General features: G+C 35.5%; 1 protein-coding gene across 4 annotated transcripts in view; it reads right to left on the reverse strand.

The window, feature by feature from the left end:
• The window catches only part of Pfk (ATP-dependent 6-phosphofructokinase), a 118,990-nt gene extending 101,368 nt beyond the window's left edge, over positions 1-17,622 (reverse strand). For 3 of the 4 annotated variants that reach the window (XM_081755697.1, XM_081755699.1, XM_081755700.1), the window contains exons 1-4: positions 17,218-17,356; positions 10,157-10,262; positions 6,735-6,886; positions 4,059-4,248 (exon numbers count right to left, since the gene is read on the reverse strand). In XM_081755697.1, coding sequence (XP_081611823.1) covers positions 4,059-4,248; positions 6,735-6,886; positions 10,157-10,244 — 430 coding nt within the window. In that variant the 5' untranslated portion in view covers positions 10,245-10,262; positions 17,218-17,356. Of the gene's footprint in view, positions 1-4,058; positions 4,249-6,734; positions 6,887-10,156; positions 10,263-17,217; positions 17,357-17,472 lie in introns of those variants that run through there. The other variant, XM_081755698.1, reaches the window with a different exon arrangement.
• Between the last annotated feature and the right edge of the window lie 4,231 nt (positions 17,623-21,853).

Raw genomic sequence — 21,853 nt, forward strand, 5'->3', positions numbered from 1 at the left:
GGCACTGCATAGCTCATATCACTGTTCATTACATGTTTAGGTAAAACGAACAAAGTGAAAACCAAGTATAAAAGTAGACTTCATGCACTTTCAGATTTACGACTGAAGTTAATATCATTGAGAAAAACATACCCCGCTCATTAAAAAAAAAAAAAAAAAAAAAAAAAAAAGAAAGAAAAAAAAAGAAAAAAAAGAAGCAAACAAGAAAGTCCAAAGTCACAATCGTTTCATAAATGTGTTTGACTTTTAAATTTCAGCAGCTGGTTAATTAAAGTAATTCTAGAATAACATACGGACATTTTTACGTTCCAGGTCCCCATATAGTTCAATACATTTTGATTTGAGATTCAGACTTGAAACGGTTGAAAAACACTATCTTAATGCAAAATAAGCTTTACATGTTAAAATTGAATCCTAAGTAAGTAGTAAGTAAAATTAAGTAACTTCCTTTACGCTATTGTACTTGTTGAATGTTGACCCATATGGAGGACATTCTCGAATAACCAAAATTATGGAAAAATGAAGAAAAACCCTTAAATCTCTTCTGAAAAAACGAACGTTTAGCTCCAACTAACCAACCATCCACAAATATTTTTGTTTTCCAACCACTCATGTACAAAATGATCTTTTTTTAACTTCCCAATAACAGAAGCTTCACCATGTACGAATAATTAGCATTCAGCTTAGAAATACATTCATTTCATCCTTGGTGCTATCCAAATCACCATGAATTGTAAATTGCTTATTGGAGCTCTTAAGCTCGCTACAAACCGTTTGACAATCTTATTGGCCAGCGATTGACGGTTTATCCAAGATACAATCATTCAGTTTTGAAAAAAAAAAAATCAAAAAATATTCTGTTGTTGTAATCTTCTCAGCTACATACAGTACATCTGGTTATTATATACCTTTATGTGGGTAATATTTCTCACTCTTTGAGTCTTTGATTAGATTTTAGCCTCAATATCAAATATTAATTACTAATTTGATACAAAACTATAGATGACTGATTAACAATGTGGTGGTAATTATCACAAATCATATTTTTGAAATGACTCTCCCAAGAAAATGATTGCAATTGTCTCGAAATCTTATATAATCACAACTGTCGCATATCGCAGTTGTCAGATATTCTGTATCATCCACCAAACTTACGGTAGATGATGTGGATGTAACCCTGGATATTTCCAATATTTCCAGTGTCCTAGTAGAAAAATTTCCAGTACACTATCGTCAACTAGAAAAAATAAATGAGTGACACGTGCGATTGTATGCTATGATATTTAACAACCTGTAAAATATGTTTAAAAAGTAAACTCTTCTACAATATTCTAACAGAAAGAATGCACGAAAACTAATGGTTTAAAATCGAAGAATGAAAGAAACAGATCAATAAGTGTCTTCTGAACGTTATTTCTCGCAGAATGCCTGTCATAATCCCACTCACTTTGTGTGTGTGTGTGAGTTAATCTCCACTCACTCCTCATTGCCAACCCTGTCCTCATCGGGTTCATCGTATAACATATATTTAGACTGTTTTTCTTTACATACGTATTACATTTAGCCCAGAAACACTGTTAAGTAGAAAACCAATTAATTACAAATATCAAAGAATATCATGTTTAATGTTCATTAACATGTTTAGATGTGCTACTGTCTTGACACTCCGCAAATATTAAATATAAATAATACACAAAATAAATTTAAAAATACTGTCCATTTTCTTTCTCGAACTAGCTAGTTTTCCAGTAATTAGTGAGTCTGCCCTATCACTACCTATACCGTATAAATATAGCCTACGTGAGCTGTTAACGTAAGTGTCAGATCTCCCCACAACGTCCTGAAAAGTAATTGAAGTGATGCAAGTGTATGGCCAATGAGCATACCGGGTATCACCGAAGATCAAAAAGCCAAACGAATGGAGATATGGCTTAAAACCATTCAGCTAATACTACATCGAAGGACAATTTTATTTAAAGCAAATTGTGATTAGTGATAAGATCTGGTGCCACGATTTCACTCACGAAAGTGACATCTTGCGACACCAAGACTAAAAAAGACGACATCACTTGTCTCGGCTGGCAAGATCATATGAACAGTGTTTCTCGTTGTTAATGGACCTGTGACGGAATGGTTGCTGATCCCCGATTAACGTTCAACGTTACTGTGACAGCTTATTTAAACTCTGAAATGCGAAAAAAAAAACTGTCACACGGTGCGATTACGACCACGATAACGCACGCAAGCACATAAGCTACTACACAACAATGGGTTGAGTGCAGTTTTCGCTGGGTTCTTATGGATCATCCACCTTCCAGCTCAGATCTCTTCCTGAACGACTGATTCATTGGAGCCCTTGAAGGATACGCATTGTACAAGCAATTCGTAACGAAGTGGGATGATGATTGAATCAGTTACCAAAGTCCTTCTTAGCAAAGAATAATCAGAAGTTGGGACAGTTGCTTAACGGGAGATACTTCAAGAGAATTTTCATTGCCCTACTCCGAGGGTGAAGGTGAGATAGGACATACAAAATTATCGTTAATCAGAAACTATTTGATATCAAGAAGCTCAACTTTGAAGCCATTTTATTCGGGATGCCAGGACAAATATGTTTAACAACACTGCCATTTGATCCAGTGTTCTCAAAATTAGTGTAAAAACCTCAAAGAGAAATGTATCCAAGCAGTCATACGCGGCAGTTCAAAGAAACCAAGTTTGTTGTCATTTCTCTCGTAACTCCACAAAAGGATATGTTTCAAAACAGTTTCATTGCATTCAGCGTCCTCGAATTAGTATGAAAAGCGCAATTAGAAGTATTCAAGCGTTAAATACGCTTTAGAATATATTAGAACGAGTGGAAATTAGCAGAAGTGCTACATCAGATCACCTTTGAGCTTCGTAAATTAACATGTGTACTATTATTATAATTTACATTTTGTAACTTTTCCTATTCTTGTAATACCCACAATTTATATATATATATATATATATATATATATATATATATATACATGGGCGTCTTTGGCGGGGGGACGCGTCCCCCCAATATTTTGAAATACGAAATATTCAATATTTTATTTTAATTTAATTTATTTAGATACTCACTAGCAGTCAGATCATTTCCTTTGATGTCCCCTCCAAATTTTACATGCCAGAAACGCCAATGTATATATATATATATCTTAAATATATATAACTTGGTTCTTTAATCGCATAGCATAACAGACAAATAGAACCTTACCTAACAAGAGGTAATACCAATAATATCTGCGTTAAAAGAGAAAGTGCAATTATGTTAATTTATGAGTGTATCGTGAAATTAGGGATATCCTGAGTTAATGCTAGGGATGTTTGTTTGGAGCTTTATACTCTTCTTTTTAGCAGCAAAATTATATGAGACACCTCTCGTTCCGGAAGCGAGAACACTTACCCCTTATTCACAGGGAATCAAAAACAGAGGTGCCTTCCAACTCTAAGCTATTACGCGAAGTATGTATCACTTCTCACGATAACGAGATCTGATAAATCCACAATGAAAATACCGTCGCAAACAACACGTCACCTTTCTGGAAGCCACGGTGTTTTGTTACGAAAATAGATTACGAACTTTCAGAACAAAACAATCTCTACACTTTAATGAAACACATTGTTAAGAGTTATCTAACTGCAGGATTTTGTCCAGGGGGTAACCTATCAGATTGCATAAATATTACAGCACAATAGCATGAGTTGCTGCACCCCATGTGGCTCCCAAGATAAAGATATGTATGAGTTATATATGGCTCACGAGGCTACGGTCTTAAATCTAATGTGACTGACGCATTAGTTTTAGTTCAACTCAACTGATGTGGCAGTTAATATGTTAAAGAGAACCAGAAGATGTATATGGCTATCTTAGATTTTGATCTCATAGTAAATGTTACCTGCACATGTTCTTATACGCTGCAATATGTATTTTTAAAACTTGTCTTCATTTTCTGAGTAAAGATAAATTTGCAGAATATTTGATGAATACGTAACATAAGTTACTAGGAAAAACAAAACAGTAATCAAACCTGTTTCGAGTAGCTCGTCCAACAAACTAGACCATTCTTGTCTGAATAGATTCGCTCCAGTAAGAGAACCGTCACCACCTATGACAACAAGATTAGTAATGCCTTTCTGGATTAAATTTCTGGCCGCTTTCAAACGTCCAGCACGTTCTCTGAAGTCCTGACATCGGGCAGATCCTATCACTGTTCCACCCTGAAAAATAAAATATTTATTCCAGTGTTGTTACTAACTACTAAAAACTAAACTACACCTCACGAGCAACATTTCTTAGAGGCAAGGGTCTACCAGCTGGCTTGTGGGGTGATGTGTGGTCAGTACATAGGCTGACCATTAATGCTGGCTTTCTAAACCGGAGTTCGCTACTTCTTTCTTACAACTAGCTCTCCAATTGTCTTCATAATGCTGGGTGGATGCCGCATGCCAACACCATCTGGTGAGTACGAATGGTTACCTATCTTTCATCGAACCAAACCTGGCATTTCTTGACTTCGTTGATATCAAGAGAAGCAATATTCCAGTGCGGCTAGTTTAGTACACGAAATCTGGGGTTCAATTTGGACAAGTGGGACAACATCGAATCTATTACAGTGGTCCAGATTTGACTTTAAGCTGTAAGTATCGTCCTATATAGCCTCGCTGTTAAAAAAGGACGTAAATATAAATTAATTAGTAAGTGAAAGTTTGTGTAGTGTGCACCCTTTAAATAAATTACTCCATATCTGCCACCTGTATTGACTTACTAGTGACTACATACAGGGTGTCCGAGAAGTCCTTCTCTGATTACAGAAATTGATAACTCAGGCCAGAAATAAGATAGAAATATGAAACTGGTGTTGAATTGTTTACAAACTATAAAAGTTTTTGTCTGTGTTAGGTTTGCTCTGTTTTACCAAGTCTCAATTTTTTTTTGTTTTAGGTTTGTAGTACGTAAGTAAGAAGCCCAAGAAGCCATGCCAACCAACCAGGAGAAGGCACAGTGTGTTCTGTGGTACCATGAGACACGATCACCAACCACGGTGCAGAGACAGTTCCAGACAACATTTGGGAGGACTCCACCTGATGTCAAGAGCATTAAAGCCTGATATGAGAAGTTCAAGAACACAGGGTCGGTTGCTGACCTTCCGAGGTCTGGTCGACCAAGAACCTCAGCAGACACGGTGGAGGCTGTGCGGCAGTCTTTTCTGAGAAGTCCTAAGAAATCGGTGCGCAGGGCCTCACGTGAATTACAGATGCCAAAAGGTCTACCGAACACGTGTACCAGATCTTGAAACCCTGCAGCAACGAATAACCACAGTCGTTGCATCGATCCCTCCAGTGATGTTGGCTAATGTGTGGATGGAAATTGAATATCGCCTAGATGTGCTACGTGCTACCAAGGGCGCTCATGTGGAAGTGTACTGATGTGACCAAAACTTTTATAGTTTGTAAACAATTCAACACCAGTTTCATATTTCTATCTTATTTCTAGCCTGAGTTATCAATTTCTGTAATCAGGGAAGAACTTCTCGGACACCCTGTACATTTTATTTCATACACCTGACGATATTTTAACCAGTACATATAGTTGTAGTAGTGAATACGTTCGAAAATTAAACCCAACGACAGAAATACAGGGTACACTGGTTGGAATCAGGGCTGAGTAAGGTCACGATTTTCTTTTTAGAAATCGATACTTTATTGAACTTCTCTTTTACTTAAATTGAATTTTTATCTCATCAGTTTTGGTCATTTTAAAAGGAATAAAATTTAAATGTTGTTACTTTTTTTTTAAATTGATAAACTGCAACGGTTTCCCGTTTCTTTTATTGCCGTATTTGCAGACATATAAGGCGCATCCTGTTTTCTGTTTTCAATTTTGAAGAAAAAATACTTTCCCTGCATATTATAAAGATTTTTTTTAAATATCAATTAATATTTTAGTAATAAGCTCAAGGTGAATGTAGAATCGCATGCGCGTTCAAGAATGTATGTAGCATGTGCATCTATAGTTTTATACATTTGAATTTAACCATACAGTACAAGGTGCACAGCTTAATAAATAAAACTTTGATTTTTCATTACAGAAATCGAGCATAAAATATGTAACACATTTTCTTTAAATAATAACGAACATAGTAATACATTTATTCATTAATGTTATTACTTACAAACATATTTTTATAATATCACTACGACTGATTACGAACTTGAGAAATATTCTTCTATAGAATACAGAATAAGAAGTTCCCATATTGCTACGAACACTTGATTTTTTTTTGGGGGGGAGGGGTCAAAATAATACGCATATACAGAGGGAGAAAGAAAGTGTGTCATACATATTTAATGCCATGAGAAAGATGTTACTCCCGTTTTTTTTTCAATGCTTGTTTTGTATCACAGAAGAATCACTTTTGCAAATATAATTTTCTAAAATCCTCACGCTGTATTTAGGTACAAATTTCACATTCATACACAACATTGAAAAATTATCCTATGGTAAGTTTCTCGCTTTTATTTATTTATTTTTAATTTTCAATAATAGTTGCGACGATATGGGGTTTGGTATAGATCAGGAAAATGAGCTACTCAATATTAATCTTATAGTGATATCCTTGTACATTTCGTTCCTATCCCCTATAATATTATTGATTTCAATTCTATATTAGAAAAAAAGATATAAATAAGGTTTTATTATTTACCTTATGGATAATACTCGATACTGATGACCAATTTGCTTCCACTATATTATCACCGCCATCAACCATGCCTTGGTAACCTTCTCTGATGAAAAATACTTTACATCCAAGATAAATAGCCATACGGACACAAGCTCGAACAGCGGCATTCATACCTGCGACAATACATAGCAACATCATGTAAAAACTGTTCCCTAAAATTGAGATTCATAAATATTTAATTCTAATAAAGAAAATTAATAATTGTGCATAAAATATGGATATTTTACTGTATTATTTTTATTCTACTGTAAATTTTCAATGATAACTAGAAAACAAAGGACGAAGTATTAAATAGGGTGATAGGCTTCCATACACATGACTTTCAAGTGTTCAATCACCTATGACCAGACGACCAATACTTTTGACAATTGTCCGACAGCGCACTTTTCACTGAAGAAGATTTCTTTACAGGCGTATTGTAGGTATTTTATTCCACTCCTGTTGGGACGCTTTGAAAGACGCCAGAAACTAAGCACCTTACAAACAGAAAGGTGGTGTCTCACAAGTCCAAATACACATTAGTCCATTGGCCTGGCATCAGGATTCTTCAATTGGGATTCCAGTGAAGGGAGAAGTACGAATACTGTTCCTAGCTTCCAACCGTCTGTAGAATGTCAGGGATGAGTGGTTGTCGTGGACGCATCAGGGCAAGGAGTTTCACCCGGCTTGTGTCCGCTCCATATAGTGTGGGGATTTCATTGTTGTAAGTATCCGTCGAAGTGTTACAGTTAGGGTTGCTAGATTTGTAAAATCAGAAAGCAGAACACTTCGACGACGACAAAAAAATAAATAAATAAAATAAAAAAAAAAATTAAAAAAAAATAAGTTTGCTTCCAGATTATATCAAACAGCACATTTTAAAGAAAAGGAAAAAAATAATATAGAAATTAATACATTATTATAGTAAACTAATACAAAAAGTACAACTACAAAATGAAAACTCACTAGCAAGCAGCAATACTAAAGATACTTTTTAGTCCGTTTGAGCTGCTTCTATCAATGATTTGTCACTTAAGCAGCTATTATACATTTTTTGGCAACAAACATGTTTCAGAATCACCATCACTGCTACATTTCATACAGATTTGAAGTTAAGCCTTCATAAGTATCAACACTAAGTCTATTTTTAAAATCCGTCCAAAGTAATTTCATTCTTGATGTTCTTTCACATTCTGCATTACAATTCAATATGGAGAAAATGTAAGATGTCACGAGTTTGAAATTCTCCAAATTTGTACATTCGATTCACCAAATACAGTACTGCAGAGTCCCGCGATCATGTATTTGATAAAGTCATGGTACTAATAACATTCATCCTATCTCCATTCTTGCAATATTTTGTGCACCTTGAAACTTTGTCGACCTGTTTTATTAATTAGTCTCCAAACTCGAAAAGGAGGACAAAAGCGCGTCTGGCTTGGGTACAAAGCCGGACATCAATGTTTATGTCCAAAAGCCAGACCGTCCGGCTAAAAGCCGGACGTCTAGCAACCCTAGTTACAGTGCTATTATTACAGTATATTACAGTGCTACTAGACCATTCTGAATTCTATTTGGAATTCCAGTAAAAGTAACTATGTTTGACAAATTGTTCGCAAGTTTTTTAAATAACATTCTATAAGCAAATTCAGCAATTATATCTTCCAAATGCTAATTTCAGCTTCGGTAAAGAAAACCTTTGAGATAATCAAACGTTCTAATATTTTTAGTTTTACATTGTTGTCATCTACTTATTGCGATGTCGCTCACCCACTTCTGTGTCGATCCTTCGAATGTTTTTAACGCAGTAATTGAATGGAAATACTTCTCGGACTGTTAATGACGACCATTTATCTACATTTATATCACTGAATTCTGAGACATTCAAAAGTCCTTTCTTAATAACAAACTAAACATTGTCAATACTGCAATTTATCATTTAATATAAACATATGGTTATAGATTTCGTAAAATTATAATAGGGACATTCCATGTCAAATCACTAAGTCATCAGACTTGACCATCTCAGATTGTTGTAAAAATTGGTGCACAGCTTTATTACAGTGAGAGATGAAAAAAAAATCCCAAATATTACCTCTCTCCTCCTGAAACTGTCCCCATACAGGGTGTTCAAAAATGTCAAAAAAGAGCATTTTTTTTTTTCAGTTACAGTAATTATTAAAAATTGTAATAAAATGGTTAATATGTGCACTAGAGACATGAAATAAACACTATTGGAAAGCTTAAAGACTCCTCTACAAGTTGTACTATATTGAAAAAACCTGTAAAATAATAATAATAAAAAAACTTCAAAAATTCAAATTTGAATTTTGAATTTCGCTAGAAATGTCCCTGCGAATTTGTTCAAAATTGTCCAGATTGTAGTCTCATATGTGCGCTAAAACACCATAAAGTTGCATTTTGCGCACTCAATGGGATCCGATTCAAAATTCAACATAAACCAAACATTGCACGATATTGACCATGTGAATATCTGGGTTCAGATGGATAACCATTTGCCTGTAGCTATTTACCTGCAGCATCAAAGGAATTTATATTCAATTTCATTTGTTTCTTGATGTATTCATTTAAATTTACATAATTATCCACCTTTCGAGTTATCTAGAGAGGTATTACGTTTCCGGACAGTACTCAATACAGGTCATTATTCTTGTAAGATTTTGTTTTGGTTTTAAGATTTGTGAAGTAAGGGTAGGCCTGTCATTTAAAATAACCTTGCATTATCATAAAATTCAGTGAACTAAAAGGACACAATTTTAATCTAGTTAACCATGCATTCGCTGGTTAAATTTGTGCAAGACGAAACTTCCGACACGGCACATACGGAACAGGTATTGAATACCTGCTCCTATGCGTTTTATTTGCTCAAAGTTAATGGGGAGTATTGAAACCTTATCCTTTCCGATTTTTTTTTTAAAGAAAGAAAGTGTTACAATATCACATACAACGTTATAACAAAGGATGAACGAATAGTTTTATTGCTTAATAAAATAAAATTATATAAACGAGCTAAACTGAACGAAACGCTAAATTTCTACTATGTCCAATGCACTGAAGGGAAAAGCTCAACGACACTGCTTCCAGCAGCTTCATCTTTGTGAGGTTCATGTCTGTTCGGTTATTCTCGAAAGAAAACGTCTCTTTCTTCCGGTCAATAATTGAATGTTCAATGGAACTGCAGCACAGATGAGAAAAGTGACAGAATGGTCTGTCTGATTTCATATGCCAACGAATGAACTTGTTCCCTAGAAAATGCAATTACTTTTTAAAGTTTTTAAAATAACGTAAATCCTTAGTCAGAGGCAGAGAAGGAAGGGAACAGGTTTTTCCCTCTGTTCTAAGAAGCAATCACTACTAGTTCTAAGAACATCAAAACTACTTACCTTGTGAATCACCGCCACTTGTGAAAACAGCAATGCCCTTTCCTTTGTGCGAGCCACGTTCGATAAACCGGCATTTTGTGCTTGCCATCTTGGCCGCTTATAGCACCTAGGCAAAATTTTAGAAAAATAATATCGAATGAATAATTTTATTTTACAAATGAAACAAAAGTACTTAACAGATGCAAAAAAATAATTTCTGGCGCTATCAAAACGGCGGACAATATAGCAGTAGTATGCAAAAACTACCTGTACACGATATTGGAAATATTACAAGTGTTAATATTATTGTATCACCATTATCAGATATTTACAGATAAGGAACTTAGAACTAACCACTGTAGCTACATTCAAATTCTATTCGACTTTTTGTCGCTACAAATTGTTAAGTACCCATTAGGGAGTACATGAATGTCTAACAACAAAACAAAGGAACAGAATTCGAAGTTGTATTCGTACTTTTCACTTAAAGCAAATTTATTTGTACTCGATATTTGTACAGATTAAAAATCGTGACCCGAAAGCTAAATTTCTTGACTTTCATGACCATTTTCTGATTTCGTGACCGACAGACATTATAATGTTGCAGCATTGCTTCCAAGAAAGTGTATCTTTGAAGCGGTATAAAATGCTCACATGACATACACCAAGCAATTTCACTTCAATGCTCTCCCCTGTCTTAAATTTTACACATAAACTACGGTACTTATAGCTAATGCACTAGTTAAATGATACCATCTAAGACAGTGGCGGCGATTGAACGTTAAAAGTGGGGGGGGGGGCAAGACCTGAATATTTGTATATTAATGTTAGCTTCCTTGTTTGTTTCTAACACTATTTGACGAAAGGTTGTATAACTAATAGGATACTATTTTTTCAGTTAAAATATTGTATAACGTATTTCATACTTTATTAAGCAAATTGACAAGAGCAACGCAAGTAGGGACTAGCACTTTGTACTTTTAAACAACGAAGGTGTAAGAAGAGATTTGATTTCTTGCTAATGAACATCTTAAAATTCTGTCTGGAAAATTGTGATCGGAGTATTTAATAAAAAATTTGCAAAACAAATAAATAGAAAGGATAATATTAATCATAGTAATGAATAATGAAGCTTGTTCTGTAGAAATTATATTGAAACTGGGGATTAATGAACAACTTATATTTTTAATTCCACACATGGTATTAAATATATGTTATTACTCTTAGAAAATGAAAGACAGAAATTACTATAAGCATATGCTACGACATTTAAAGAAATACTTCTGCAGCTTCCCGAAACATGTTCGTTGCCATTAGGTGCAGTTTTCACTTTCTTGGACACATATCAAAACACAACAATACTTAGAATCACTCCACACTCCAGTTATAAAACCTAGAGTTATGTCGAATTCACTAAATTTAATTGTATATACACTCGTACACCCCTAAACACACCATTTCACTCGTATATTACACTGCAAAACAATATAAAAAGTATGGGAGATCCGGCTTCGATTCCTGGTCGGAGCTCATGTGTTTCGAATTCCACGTTAATCACTAGGTTCCGTCTCATATAGCCTCGTTGCTGAAAAGGACGTTAAGCTCAAAATCAACAACTCAATGGAGAAGGTAGAAGTTGTTTCTTATTACTCTCCTTTTAATCAATATTCCTTACTATTAGAAAGATGAAAGACATTTTAGGAACTTTCGATTTTTGTGCAATTAAAGAATAACTCGTGAAAGATTTTTTTGGCGAAATATTCTCTCAATTTGTTTTAAAGCGACTGATTAAGATATCGAACCCTTGTAAGAAGAAAGAAAAGTATCCTGGAAGGATAATTTTTGGACCATTTTCCGTGGCAATTAAAACGCAATTCCTGTAATTTCTTAACTCCGCGGGAAGGCCTACTCACGCAACGAAAAACATTATACGGCACATTTTTTTCTATGAACCAGTACTACACACAAAAACTTAACATTTCCAAATGAAACTCTATATACATTAATGGGTCACTTCAAAAAAGTGGGGGGGGGGGCAACTGCCCCCCCTAATCGCCGCCCATGATCTAAGAGCATATTAGCTACAAATAAGCAAAAGAAATGGCACCTGTCACTTCGGTTTCAAAATACACACAAAACAAGCCACATCTGAAAAAGGGGCCACGGTAGTTCAGTGGTAGAGCAGTCACCTCTGATGTGTGAGGTCCTGGTTCAATCCCAGCTCTGGCCAAGTGGGTTTTCTGGTGGAAAAATAGCGTGTGCGTGGGTTTCTTTGGAACTCTATGTCCCTCCATTTTATTAATTTCACTATTATCACCCATCTCGTAATCACTGTTTCCCTTAACCTGGGTGCACAAACGTAGGACTTTAAAAAAATATCAGAAAATTCAATCATTTAATTACTACTTCTTTTTTATTATTACTTTTTGTGGTTGTTACTGAGTTTTCGCTTGTTGAGGATCTCACAGCCCGAAACACCAAAAATTCGACAGCAATTATGCAATAAAGCTCCTACAGACACACCTACAGTCTTTCACCTTTATTCTGTCGGAAATCAAATTAGACACAACCTAACCGTTATCAAACTAGCAAGTATAAGCTGGTTTTTGTACTGGAAAAAATGAAATCTTTGAGTTTTACGTCCTACGGTTATGCCGGTTAGGCTAAAAGAGACGGTGATTATGAGAAATGAATGAAATGGTGGAATGAAGAAAGTGGGAGGAAACGGGAGAACCCTGAGAAAACCCACGCACACGGTGTTTGTCCACCACAAAGTTCACTTGGCGGGGGCTGGGATCGAACCCGGAACCACAAGCACTGGAGGAGAACGCTCTACCACTGAGCCACCGCGGCCCCAAGGTTTTTGTACTGGAAGCTTATCTTTGGGTTCAGTACATCAATGTATCTGACAACTCTTGGAAGGCAAAATGCAAGGACCTGGGAGTGCCGTTAAGAATAAGAAACATCTTAATAAGCTCTCTCGTGTTGAATATAATTCAAGTTTCTTTAATTTTGCACTGGAATTCATAAGAAGAGGGAAAGTTTACAGCCATAAAACTAACGAAAAGGCAAGGAAAATAATTCTTCTATTGTTAATTTTATTTTCTGCAATCCCAAATGCATTAGAGAAACGAGAGACGTCAAAATAAAGGGAACTTTTTTTCAGTTATTCAATCTTTCGCGGTAAGATTGCCTTAATATTGTTGAACTAAATATCAATATACAACAAATATTCAAAATAGCTATTTGCAAATGTTCAAAAATGAACAGCTAGGTAACGAACTTCACAAGCTGACAATCTAGTATTACGGGATTTATAATGGATTAAGTTCCGATACTCCCTGCCAAATGAATAAGGTGTGATAAGCCCCAATGCTGGGTGGCAAAAATTGTAAATAGAGGGGTGAGCCACAGGCTTGGGTGCCAAATGTAACATGACCTCTCAAGCACAGGTGTGCTGAAATCTGCATACGACATGAAGTGTCCAGCATGTAAATTTGCGTGAGGCTCTGTAGAGAGAAGAGGAAGGCGTACCAGTGATGGTGAGGTGTGTCTCTCTCTCTACATTTGACAGCAGTCTTACTTCACACCTGAGAAGACTGTCTGTCCTCGTGGGTTCCATGAACTATGAACTGTTTGGTTGCGGTAGAGACTGAGTTAAAAAAAAAATGTTGAGACTCTTTAAAAAACAAAAATTTAATTTTGATAGAAAAATCAAAATTGCCCCTATGTAGATCTATGCTACTTTTAAACTTAAACAGAAAATCCCGATTTTGAGATCTACACAGGTCTCATAGTTCATGTTTCCCTACCCTGATTGTACGCTCTCGAAGCCACTCATGGGCTACAGACATAGTAGCGACTCATGTAACATTGAGCTTGAGTCTAATGATAACCAACAGAATACATTAACAAGGAGTACTATTAGCAGTAAGCTAAATGAAGTCGCCGAACGAAGTCCACCTGAAAAGAACAGAAATCACAAAACATTTTAGATATTTTTGTACTCACCAGGCAGCAAGTAAACCTTCAGGATTCGTACGGGGATTGTAGTATGTAACAGACGTATAAGTAGATTTTCATAACTATTTAATATATACTCGGCGGAATTGAATTTGAACTATTTACACTCGATTTCACAAATAACACTTGTGCACAAAAAAAAAAAAAAAAAAAAAAAAATTATACTCAATTTAGTGGCCAATATGTTTTACTTATACCAATAGTTCTAGTCCACGCGTGATTTAATTTTTAGTGTCCACAGATATGTCCTGCATGAGTCCAGTCTTCATTGTTGTCTGGATCCTCCACTCTGCACGCATTCTTCCGTATATGCGTGACGTAATTTTATCCCACATATTACGGTTTTTGATGATCAGTCTTGAAGATCACGTTGTCTTCGTCGATCTCTGCATTGATATCTCTCTGTTACAAGTTGAGAGTTACTGTCATCACTATTACAGTAAAGGTGACATAGGCTCGTCACGCCTTACTGTATCTGGTGCTCTGTGGTGCAAAAAGTCCCACTATTTAACTTTCACAAGTTAAAAGAAGAATTGTTTGTGGTGCACTAATTTGCTATGCACAGGTTAAAAAAAAAAATGTTACTGCTGATGACATATCTTCTAACATATTTGTGTATTAAACACAAAACAAACTGGTTGGGAGTGTGCTCATTGTAAATGTGAGCCACACGGTGAGTCCACCAACACTCGTTACTAATCTCTTTATAATACGTACATGTTCTTTGATAATAGTTGGTCTTGGTGTACAACGAAACACCCCTAACTATATATACGTATATGTAACTATAGCAAGTTACTTAAAAAAAAAAAAAAAAAAAACACTCCCGATGGGGTCATATAGAGAAGATACTTCCCCTTTTTGCTATCTAAGCACTATATGATACATGTCATAGTAGTTGCTATTACACTAGCAAAGACATGATAAACTAATGTCACTAAATGAAATGTTCTATCCACTAAGAACTCAAACGAAGTAAAGTCTCACTCAGCGACGTGAAGTGTCTCCTGACGGTAACCGAAGTGTGTCGTGACCTCTGCTGCGATCCTAGTCATTAGGCTCGCTGGAACTTGAAAAACCTAGACTCACCTTCAGTCTACCGGTTTTTTTATGGTCAACGTTCTCTCTCTCTTTTGGTGACAACCGAAATTCCTAAATAGGTCACCACTGTTATGCCCTAATATTACATTTATATACAATCTCTGGTGAGTTTCACATACTTTACACGATTCCTTGATCTTCTCTGAATATTTTGATATATAACACAACACATGTCATGTACCGGAAGACTATTTAAACAATTAGAAAAACAAAACATATTAGAAAAAATACATGTTCCCCCTTCCATCAAGAACTCACGTGACAGGTAGTGACATCTATACACAAACACAGTCTGCAGCGGGGTGTAATCTCAATACAAACTTTTACTGAATTTCACTCATCCCTGCTTATTGAACAAATATGCTGCAAAATCAAACCTTAGATTAATAACATTACACAATTTACTATATACCTACATTATAATACATGACTGTCATTACCTTAGGGGTGGTTAATTAATATATATGTCTTCCGGATACATTGGTGGGCAGAAAACCCCTTCCATCTTTGCAGACGAACACCGCTCAACGAGTTCAAACAACTGCCTGTAAATAGTACTGTTAAAACGTACTGAAAGAGTACGTGATACTGTCGGACATGTGACATACCGTGTTAAATAATCATAATTTATAAACGGGTGCATCCAAGAACCTTTTAAATTTGAATAAACTCAAATTTTCGAAAACCAAATCACAATTTTAAAAACATATTACTCCGCGTTGAAGCTGGCGATAGCTTCGTTTTTACCGGCCTAGAGCCGTAGCGGGCAGGGCGGGTAAGGTGACAAAATACGTCATCAGGAGAGTTTATCGCACCTTATTGTTCCCAAAAAACAACACTGCTGTGTGACTAGTATACAATAGCCATGTACACGACTGAACGGCGCTATATTGGAGAGTAGCCAACCCATCTCTCATCCACTAGTCCTTGACATATAGCTGTAGTCCAGCATACAATTATTTCTGAATAGTCCAAAAACTAGTCTGGAAACTCATAGTAAGCTGGAAACAGTTGTACCATCTTAGTTGCTGTTCGTGTGTGTTCCGCTGGAGGCTATGAGTTTGCTGAACTTCAGTTTGAAAATTTTGAAATGCTCTTCCAGAAAAAAAAAAAACTTTGTACTCGAAGTTCTTACATCTCTTCCCATGAAAATGATATGAATTCTTTACGAAGCATTTACATCTTGTTGGCTTTTAACATCTAATTATGCATGATTAAATATTTAAATGAATTGATATAAAGTATATGTGGTTACATATTTACATATAATTTCCATTTTGATATGCAAAGATTTTGATATGACATTTGCATATCAAAATTTAAATAACGTACGCACTAGGTCTTTACACAAACCAAACTAAACTAACCTAACCGATTCATAACTCATTATTTTTATGTTGAAAAAACTGACGAGTTAACGGAATAAATACCTAAATTTGCCTACTGCTTGAGATCTTGTCTCATATAGCCTCGCTGCTGAAAAGAAACGTTAATCGAAGACTTAACACTTCATTCGAAAGTATTCTTACCATCGTGTCTTACAGCTTTATTCTGAATACAAGGATTCAAAACTAATGTCAGGTAGATATGGCAAAATAAATAACTTGTTCCAAGTTTAAACCCAGCTAGTCAATTTTAGCTATGCACTTATTTTCCTCTGGTAAAAGACTTTTCACAAACCTAAAAAACTCAAACTTTATGATAAGGTAGATATTAATTTGCCACTTACCATGTTAGATTTTCCTTGTACATTATTTTTATCCTTTTAAAATTCACTGTGAAAAGTAAGCTCGAAGTAATAACAACTATGACCCCTAGATAAACACCGGTACTATTACGTTTATAGTGTCTTGAAAGAACTTTTACTCGAATATTTTACCAACAACAGAAAATTATCACATTTTTCTACAGGATCTTCACATATTATTTTCTTCTAAATTCACTCGATAAGAACCTACCTTTTACTAGATCTTATTAAACAATTACGTTCAATCTTTTTCCGCTACTAAGTAGAATCAGCTGTAAACAGTTTGAAGGTGACCTTTTGAAAGAGCAGAAAGCTTTCAGATTCAGACAAATGACTATTGTGACCCGTAGATGAAAATATAAGACGCACAATATGCGAAGAAGCAATTAATGGACTTGCAACTTGTTGCATAATTATAAAAAGAAAATAGCGATTACATATCTATTAAAAATAAAACATTACTTACACAATTATAGTTTTGTAGTTGCAAATTAATACGCTTTATAATTTTCTTCAATGTCTTCAAGTTCGTTCTCCGTCGCACGTCCCGTTGCTTCTCCGTCGAAAGAATTCGCTGCAACAAGCACAACAATAGGTGTTTACTTTTACTCAGGATGTTTGCATTCATTCCCTACCGGAAAACGTGATGTAACCAAAGGACTCGAATGCGAAACTTGCTCCAGCACGCGATGCTTATCACGTACCTTTTAAGTATCTTTCTTAGTAGTCAGTGGCAATTACGTAAAGATGAATCTATATAATGTGCAATATGAGAAAAAAAATCAATAATAAAAATAATATATGCAATTGAGTCATACGTAAATTGATTCTCTATAGCAGAATGGTAGTGGAACATGCCATTCAGTTTTCAATAGGCGCAAAAAGAAATACAATTCTTGGTCATTTTTAATGTTAAAAACCTAATAAGGCAATCTTAAGATGAAAGTTAATCGGCTTCGTCGCATAAAAAATCAACGCTAGAAGGGGTACGTGACCAGTCTCACGCATCAGACTGGAATTCCATGGGAAGAGTGAAGTTTACAGCTACAAAACTAACGAAACGGCAAGGAAACTAATCCTTCTATTGTTAATTTCATCGGATTCCATGCTAATCAGTAGATCTACGTCCAAGGACCCCGATCCTGGAGGCCATGTCCCCCCAAAGCTCATATGGGCCCCCTATTGTATTTATGAATATACAATATTTGGCATAATTTGCATGAAATTTGTCTTAAAATTCTCATATATATACCTTCTGCATCCGAATGGACCCCCCCAAATTTACAGAGAATTCGGCGCCCTTGTCCACGTCTTATATAGCCTCGCTGCAATCCTAAATGCAGTGGAGAAATGAGACTATTTTGCTTTCCCTAAAGTTGTTATAAGGAAGCTAAATAACAATATCCTATTTAGCATAGGCTTTCTAGCGAATCAAGGTTTCTTGTCTTCTATGCGAACAACCTGGAAATGACTCTCGGTGAGAGCTCATGACCATCAGAAAGTAGCTAAATATACTGAATCTAGTTACCTGTAATTATAGTTACCTGTTACCTGTAATATAGTTAAAATTATAGTTAATAAAATTTAACAATAAAATAAGCAAACCATTTCGTAGGTTACCTATATTAACTTAAAATGTGTTATAATATTCTAATATTCTTAAATGAAAAATTTTCACTGTTCATACTTAAAATATTTATGGTGCATCTTGCTCACCAGTATCTAGAACAATATTAGGTAAACTACACCCCGCAGAGCATATGCGGTCCCCTGAAAAGTTCAATTCGGCCTGCGACATAATTCCGAAGCTTTGTAGTTTGGATCCTACGTTTGGATCCTACGTTTATATATATAATAAATGAATTCACTGACATAAATAACGGGTTCTTCCAGTTGACGTGGAAATTTGAAATTAGGCGTGATTATAGCTTTTCGGAAGTAACCACAGGGAAATTGCCAAAACTGAATATTTTTATTTCTTAGGGTGTCTAAAGGAGAAATGAAAAATCTCAATGTTATTTAAATAGGCGCTTACTTGAGATATAAAATATTATTTTTTAGGTAGTCGACATACAAAACAAACTTGAAATTCGGTAGAATTGTAGGTTTAAGAGGTGCGAGGCTGTAGGACGAACAAAGGTGTGGGTCTGGAGGCGGAGCCCCCAGCTAGCCAAAGGCTAGTTTTGTTATAAAGTAAAAACAATATCAGTTTGGGAATGACGCTAATATGTAAACTTCGGTTCGGCAGAACATTTAAGTTACAGGCAGCATACACAGCTAGGTGAACAATATTGAAATATTGTTAATCATTATTATACCAAGAGATGTCACCAACGTGCAGGCAATTTGCAGACGAGCCGAAGGCTTGGGAAGAACAACTAGCCTATTAAATGCACATGATTTTGATATGACTGTGATACTTTTGCTTAAGTCATTGTTCCTAATATAAACGAAATGCTTGACTGATCACTGACAAATAATGCAGTTATCAATACTAGTACTTCAATGACTTGTATTCACCACACTAGCTAGGCTATTATTAATAACACTAATAACAGAGGGTGTATATCGAAGAATACCATACCATTGTTTCTATTTCCGTGTTGCTTCGTTCATTCACATACAATTTTAACACCATCCACTACTATTTTCACACCGCTCTTTCTCAAACGGTGACACCAGGCCTGTGTTAACCGTAACAGCAGACCTATGTTAACCCGTAAGTGCTCGCGTGGGGGTTATACTGCTGCCACTTATAGTACCTTCCTGGGAAACATCAATATTTTGCCTTTTATTAATCATTGAGTCGAAAAGAAAGGTTATAAGGAATGTCTCTAGCAATTCTCACCGCAATATTTTAATTAACAGCTAAAAAAAAAACAACAAAAAATATGGGGGTCTGTGGCACCCCCACGCGAGTACTTACGTTACAAAAAATGGCGCGACTACTTACGGGTTAACCGGAATCTTAGTGCTGAAATAACACGCTACAGTGGTAGCCATGCTGGGACCACTGGTGTCTATTAAAATTGTTTTATTAACAGCATCTCTTTTTTGCTGTGTAGATTTCAGCAAAAAATTCTGACATTTAGTTCAGAAATGGCTTGTTGGCTCTTTGCTGGTCTAGTGGGTAGTGCAATGTGCCTTTGGTCCACGTAGTACCCGGTGGGAGATCATTGAACGCATTACGGTGGATAGTATTTAATCTATCTATGTCTCATATACGCTCGGTGCTGAAAATGGATGCTAAACTTTAACTAACAAGAAAAGAAGGAGACTTTTTGCTGTAAAATTAAATAATATTTATTCAAAATTTGCCAAAATATTGACACTTTCAACAGAAGAAATGGACATTAATAATTTTAATCTTTGAGATAAAGCTTTCACTACCACTGGGACATATGTGTCCCACGATATATTCTCAGAGAACCAATGGTAATTTACCGCATGTTATTGCTATGAATGGTTTACAGAATTCTTATGAACGTTATCAAATAGACAGTAGTGAAAGTGAACGTGGTGATAATGGAACAGATGAAAAATGAAGAACAAGGTCTAGTGATAAAGCAGTTGTTGCATGTACTGTCATTTGGAAAAGACTGCCGAAATGTAAAATACTTGTAATCCTAAATGCGACCCAACTGTTTTTCTGACAATATACGTATCATAATTGAAAATACAAGATGAGCATTCATTTCACTACCACTGGGACATATAGGTAGCACGTAAAAATATCAGTGGGATGGATATATGTCCCACCCTTCTCACGCCGAAAAACGAAACGGTGGAAAATATTTTTTATATATATTTATACGTTTGACAACAACTTAAAATCACCAAATATTAATGTTTCTCATTCCGAAAAAAAAAAATCGGTAGTGAAAGGGTTAAAAAAGAATTTTAATTAAAAGTTAATCGGTGATGAAGCTTTTTAAGTCCCGTCTAGAAAAGTATAGAAACATTATTGGAAAGCACTGTGCATGTTTGACTAAAAGATTCTCTATTTGTAGGATTGAATGCTTAAGACAATACGTCTAGCGCTTATAATTCACAAACAGTTAAAAATAAGAAGATAAGGGGGGGAAAAGGTAGCAAAATATCAGACGGCACATCTAATGGATCCCTCTACTTGCCTCACAGGTCATACTATCATAGGGCCCAGGAGAGTTACACGAAAATTTTAAATGTATAGGTATAAGCAGACAACTTTTGTAGATTTTTTTTTATTATTATTATTTCGTTTGAGGCATTGTTTACGAAGTGGCCATTTACCCCAAGTTCTTTGCACACTTAAATAAAATGCCCAAAGATTATAAATTATCAACAATTAAAATTAAAAGGATGAAACAAGAAGGAATATAGGATGTTCCATAAGGCCCTACATCATGGAGTCATGGGGGGCATCCACAAATTTAAATGGTAAAATATGTAACGAACGTCATTGAAGAGATAATGGGAAAGCAAAGAACTTTCGTAGGAGAGATTTTCGTGCGGGCAACAGTTTACGAAATGGCTATTATGAATTCTTGCACAGTATGAGATCAAAAGAAGTCACAATTTAATAGTGTCTGCTTTCCTGTGATACTTTCAATTATGTAGAAAATTACATACCATGCTTTTTAAAATTTTCAGGTAATCTCCATGGGGTCACATGATAAGAGTGACCTGTGAGTCAAGAAGAGGGCTCAATTAAATACACTCTCTGATGTTTTCCCATCTCTTTTGTGTGTGTGTGATTTATAAGGACTAGACGTTCTATCCAAAAAAGCCGGTATATTTTTTAGAGTTATGTTTAAGCAGTGTTTCTTCCAGATATATTTTTGCGCAGTCACTGTCACTGCCAAAGG

Source organism: Thermobia domestica, chromosome 4 (assembly GCF_964235325.1).
Source record: "Thermobia domestica chromosome 4, izTheDome1.hap1.1, whole genome shotgun sequence".
NCBI classification, from domain to species: domain Eukaryota; kingdom Metazoa; phylum Arthropoda; class Insecta; order Zygentoma; family Lepismatidae; genus Thermobia; species Thermobia domestica.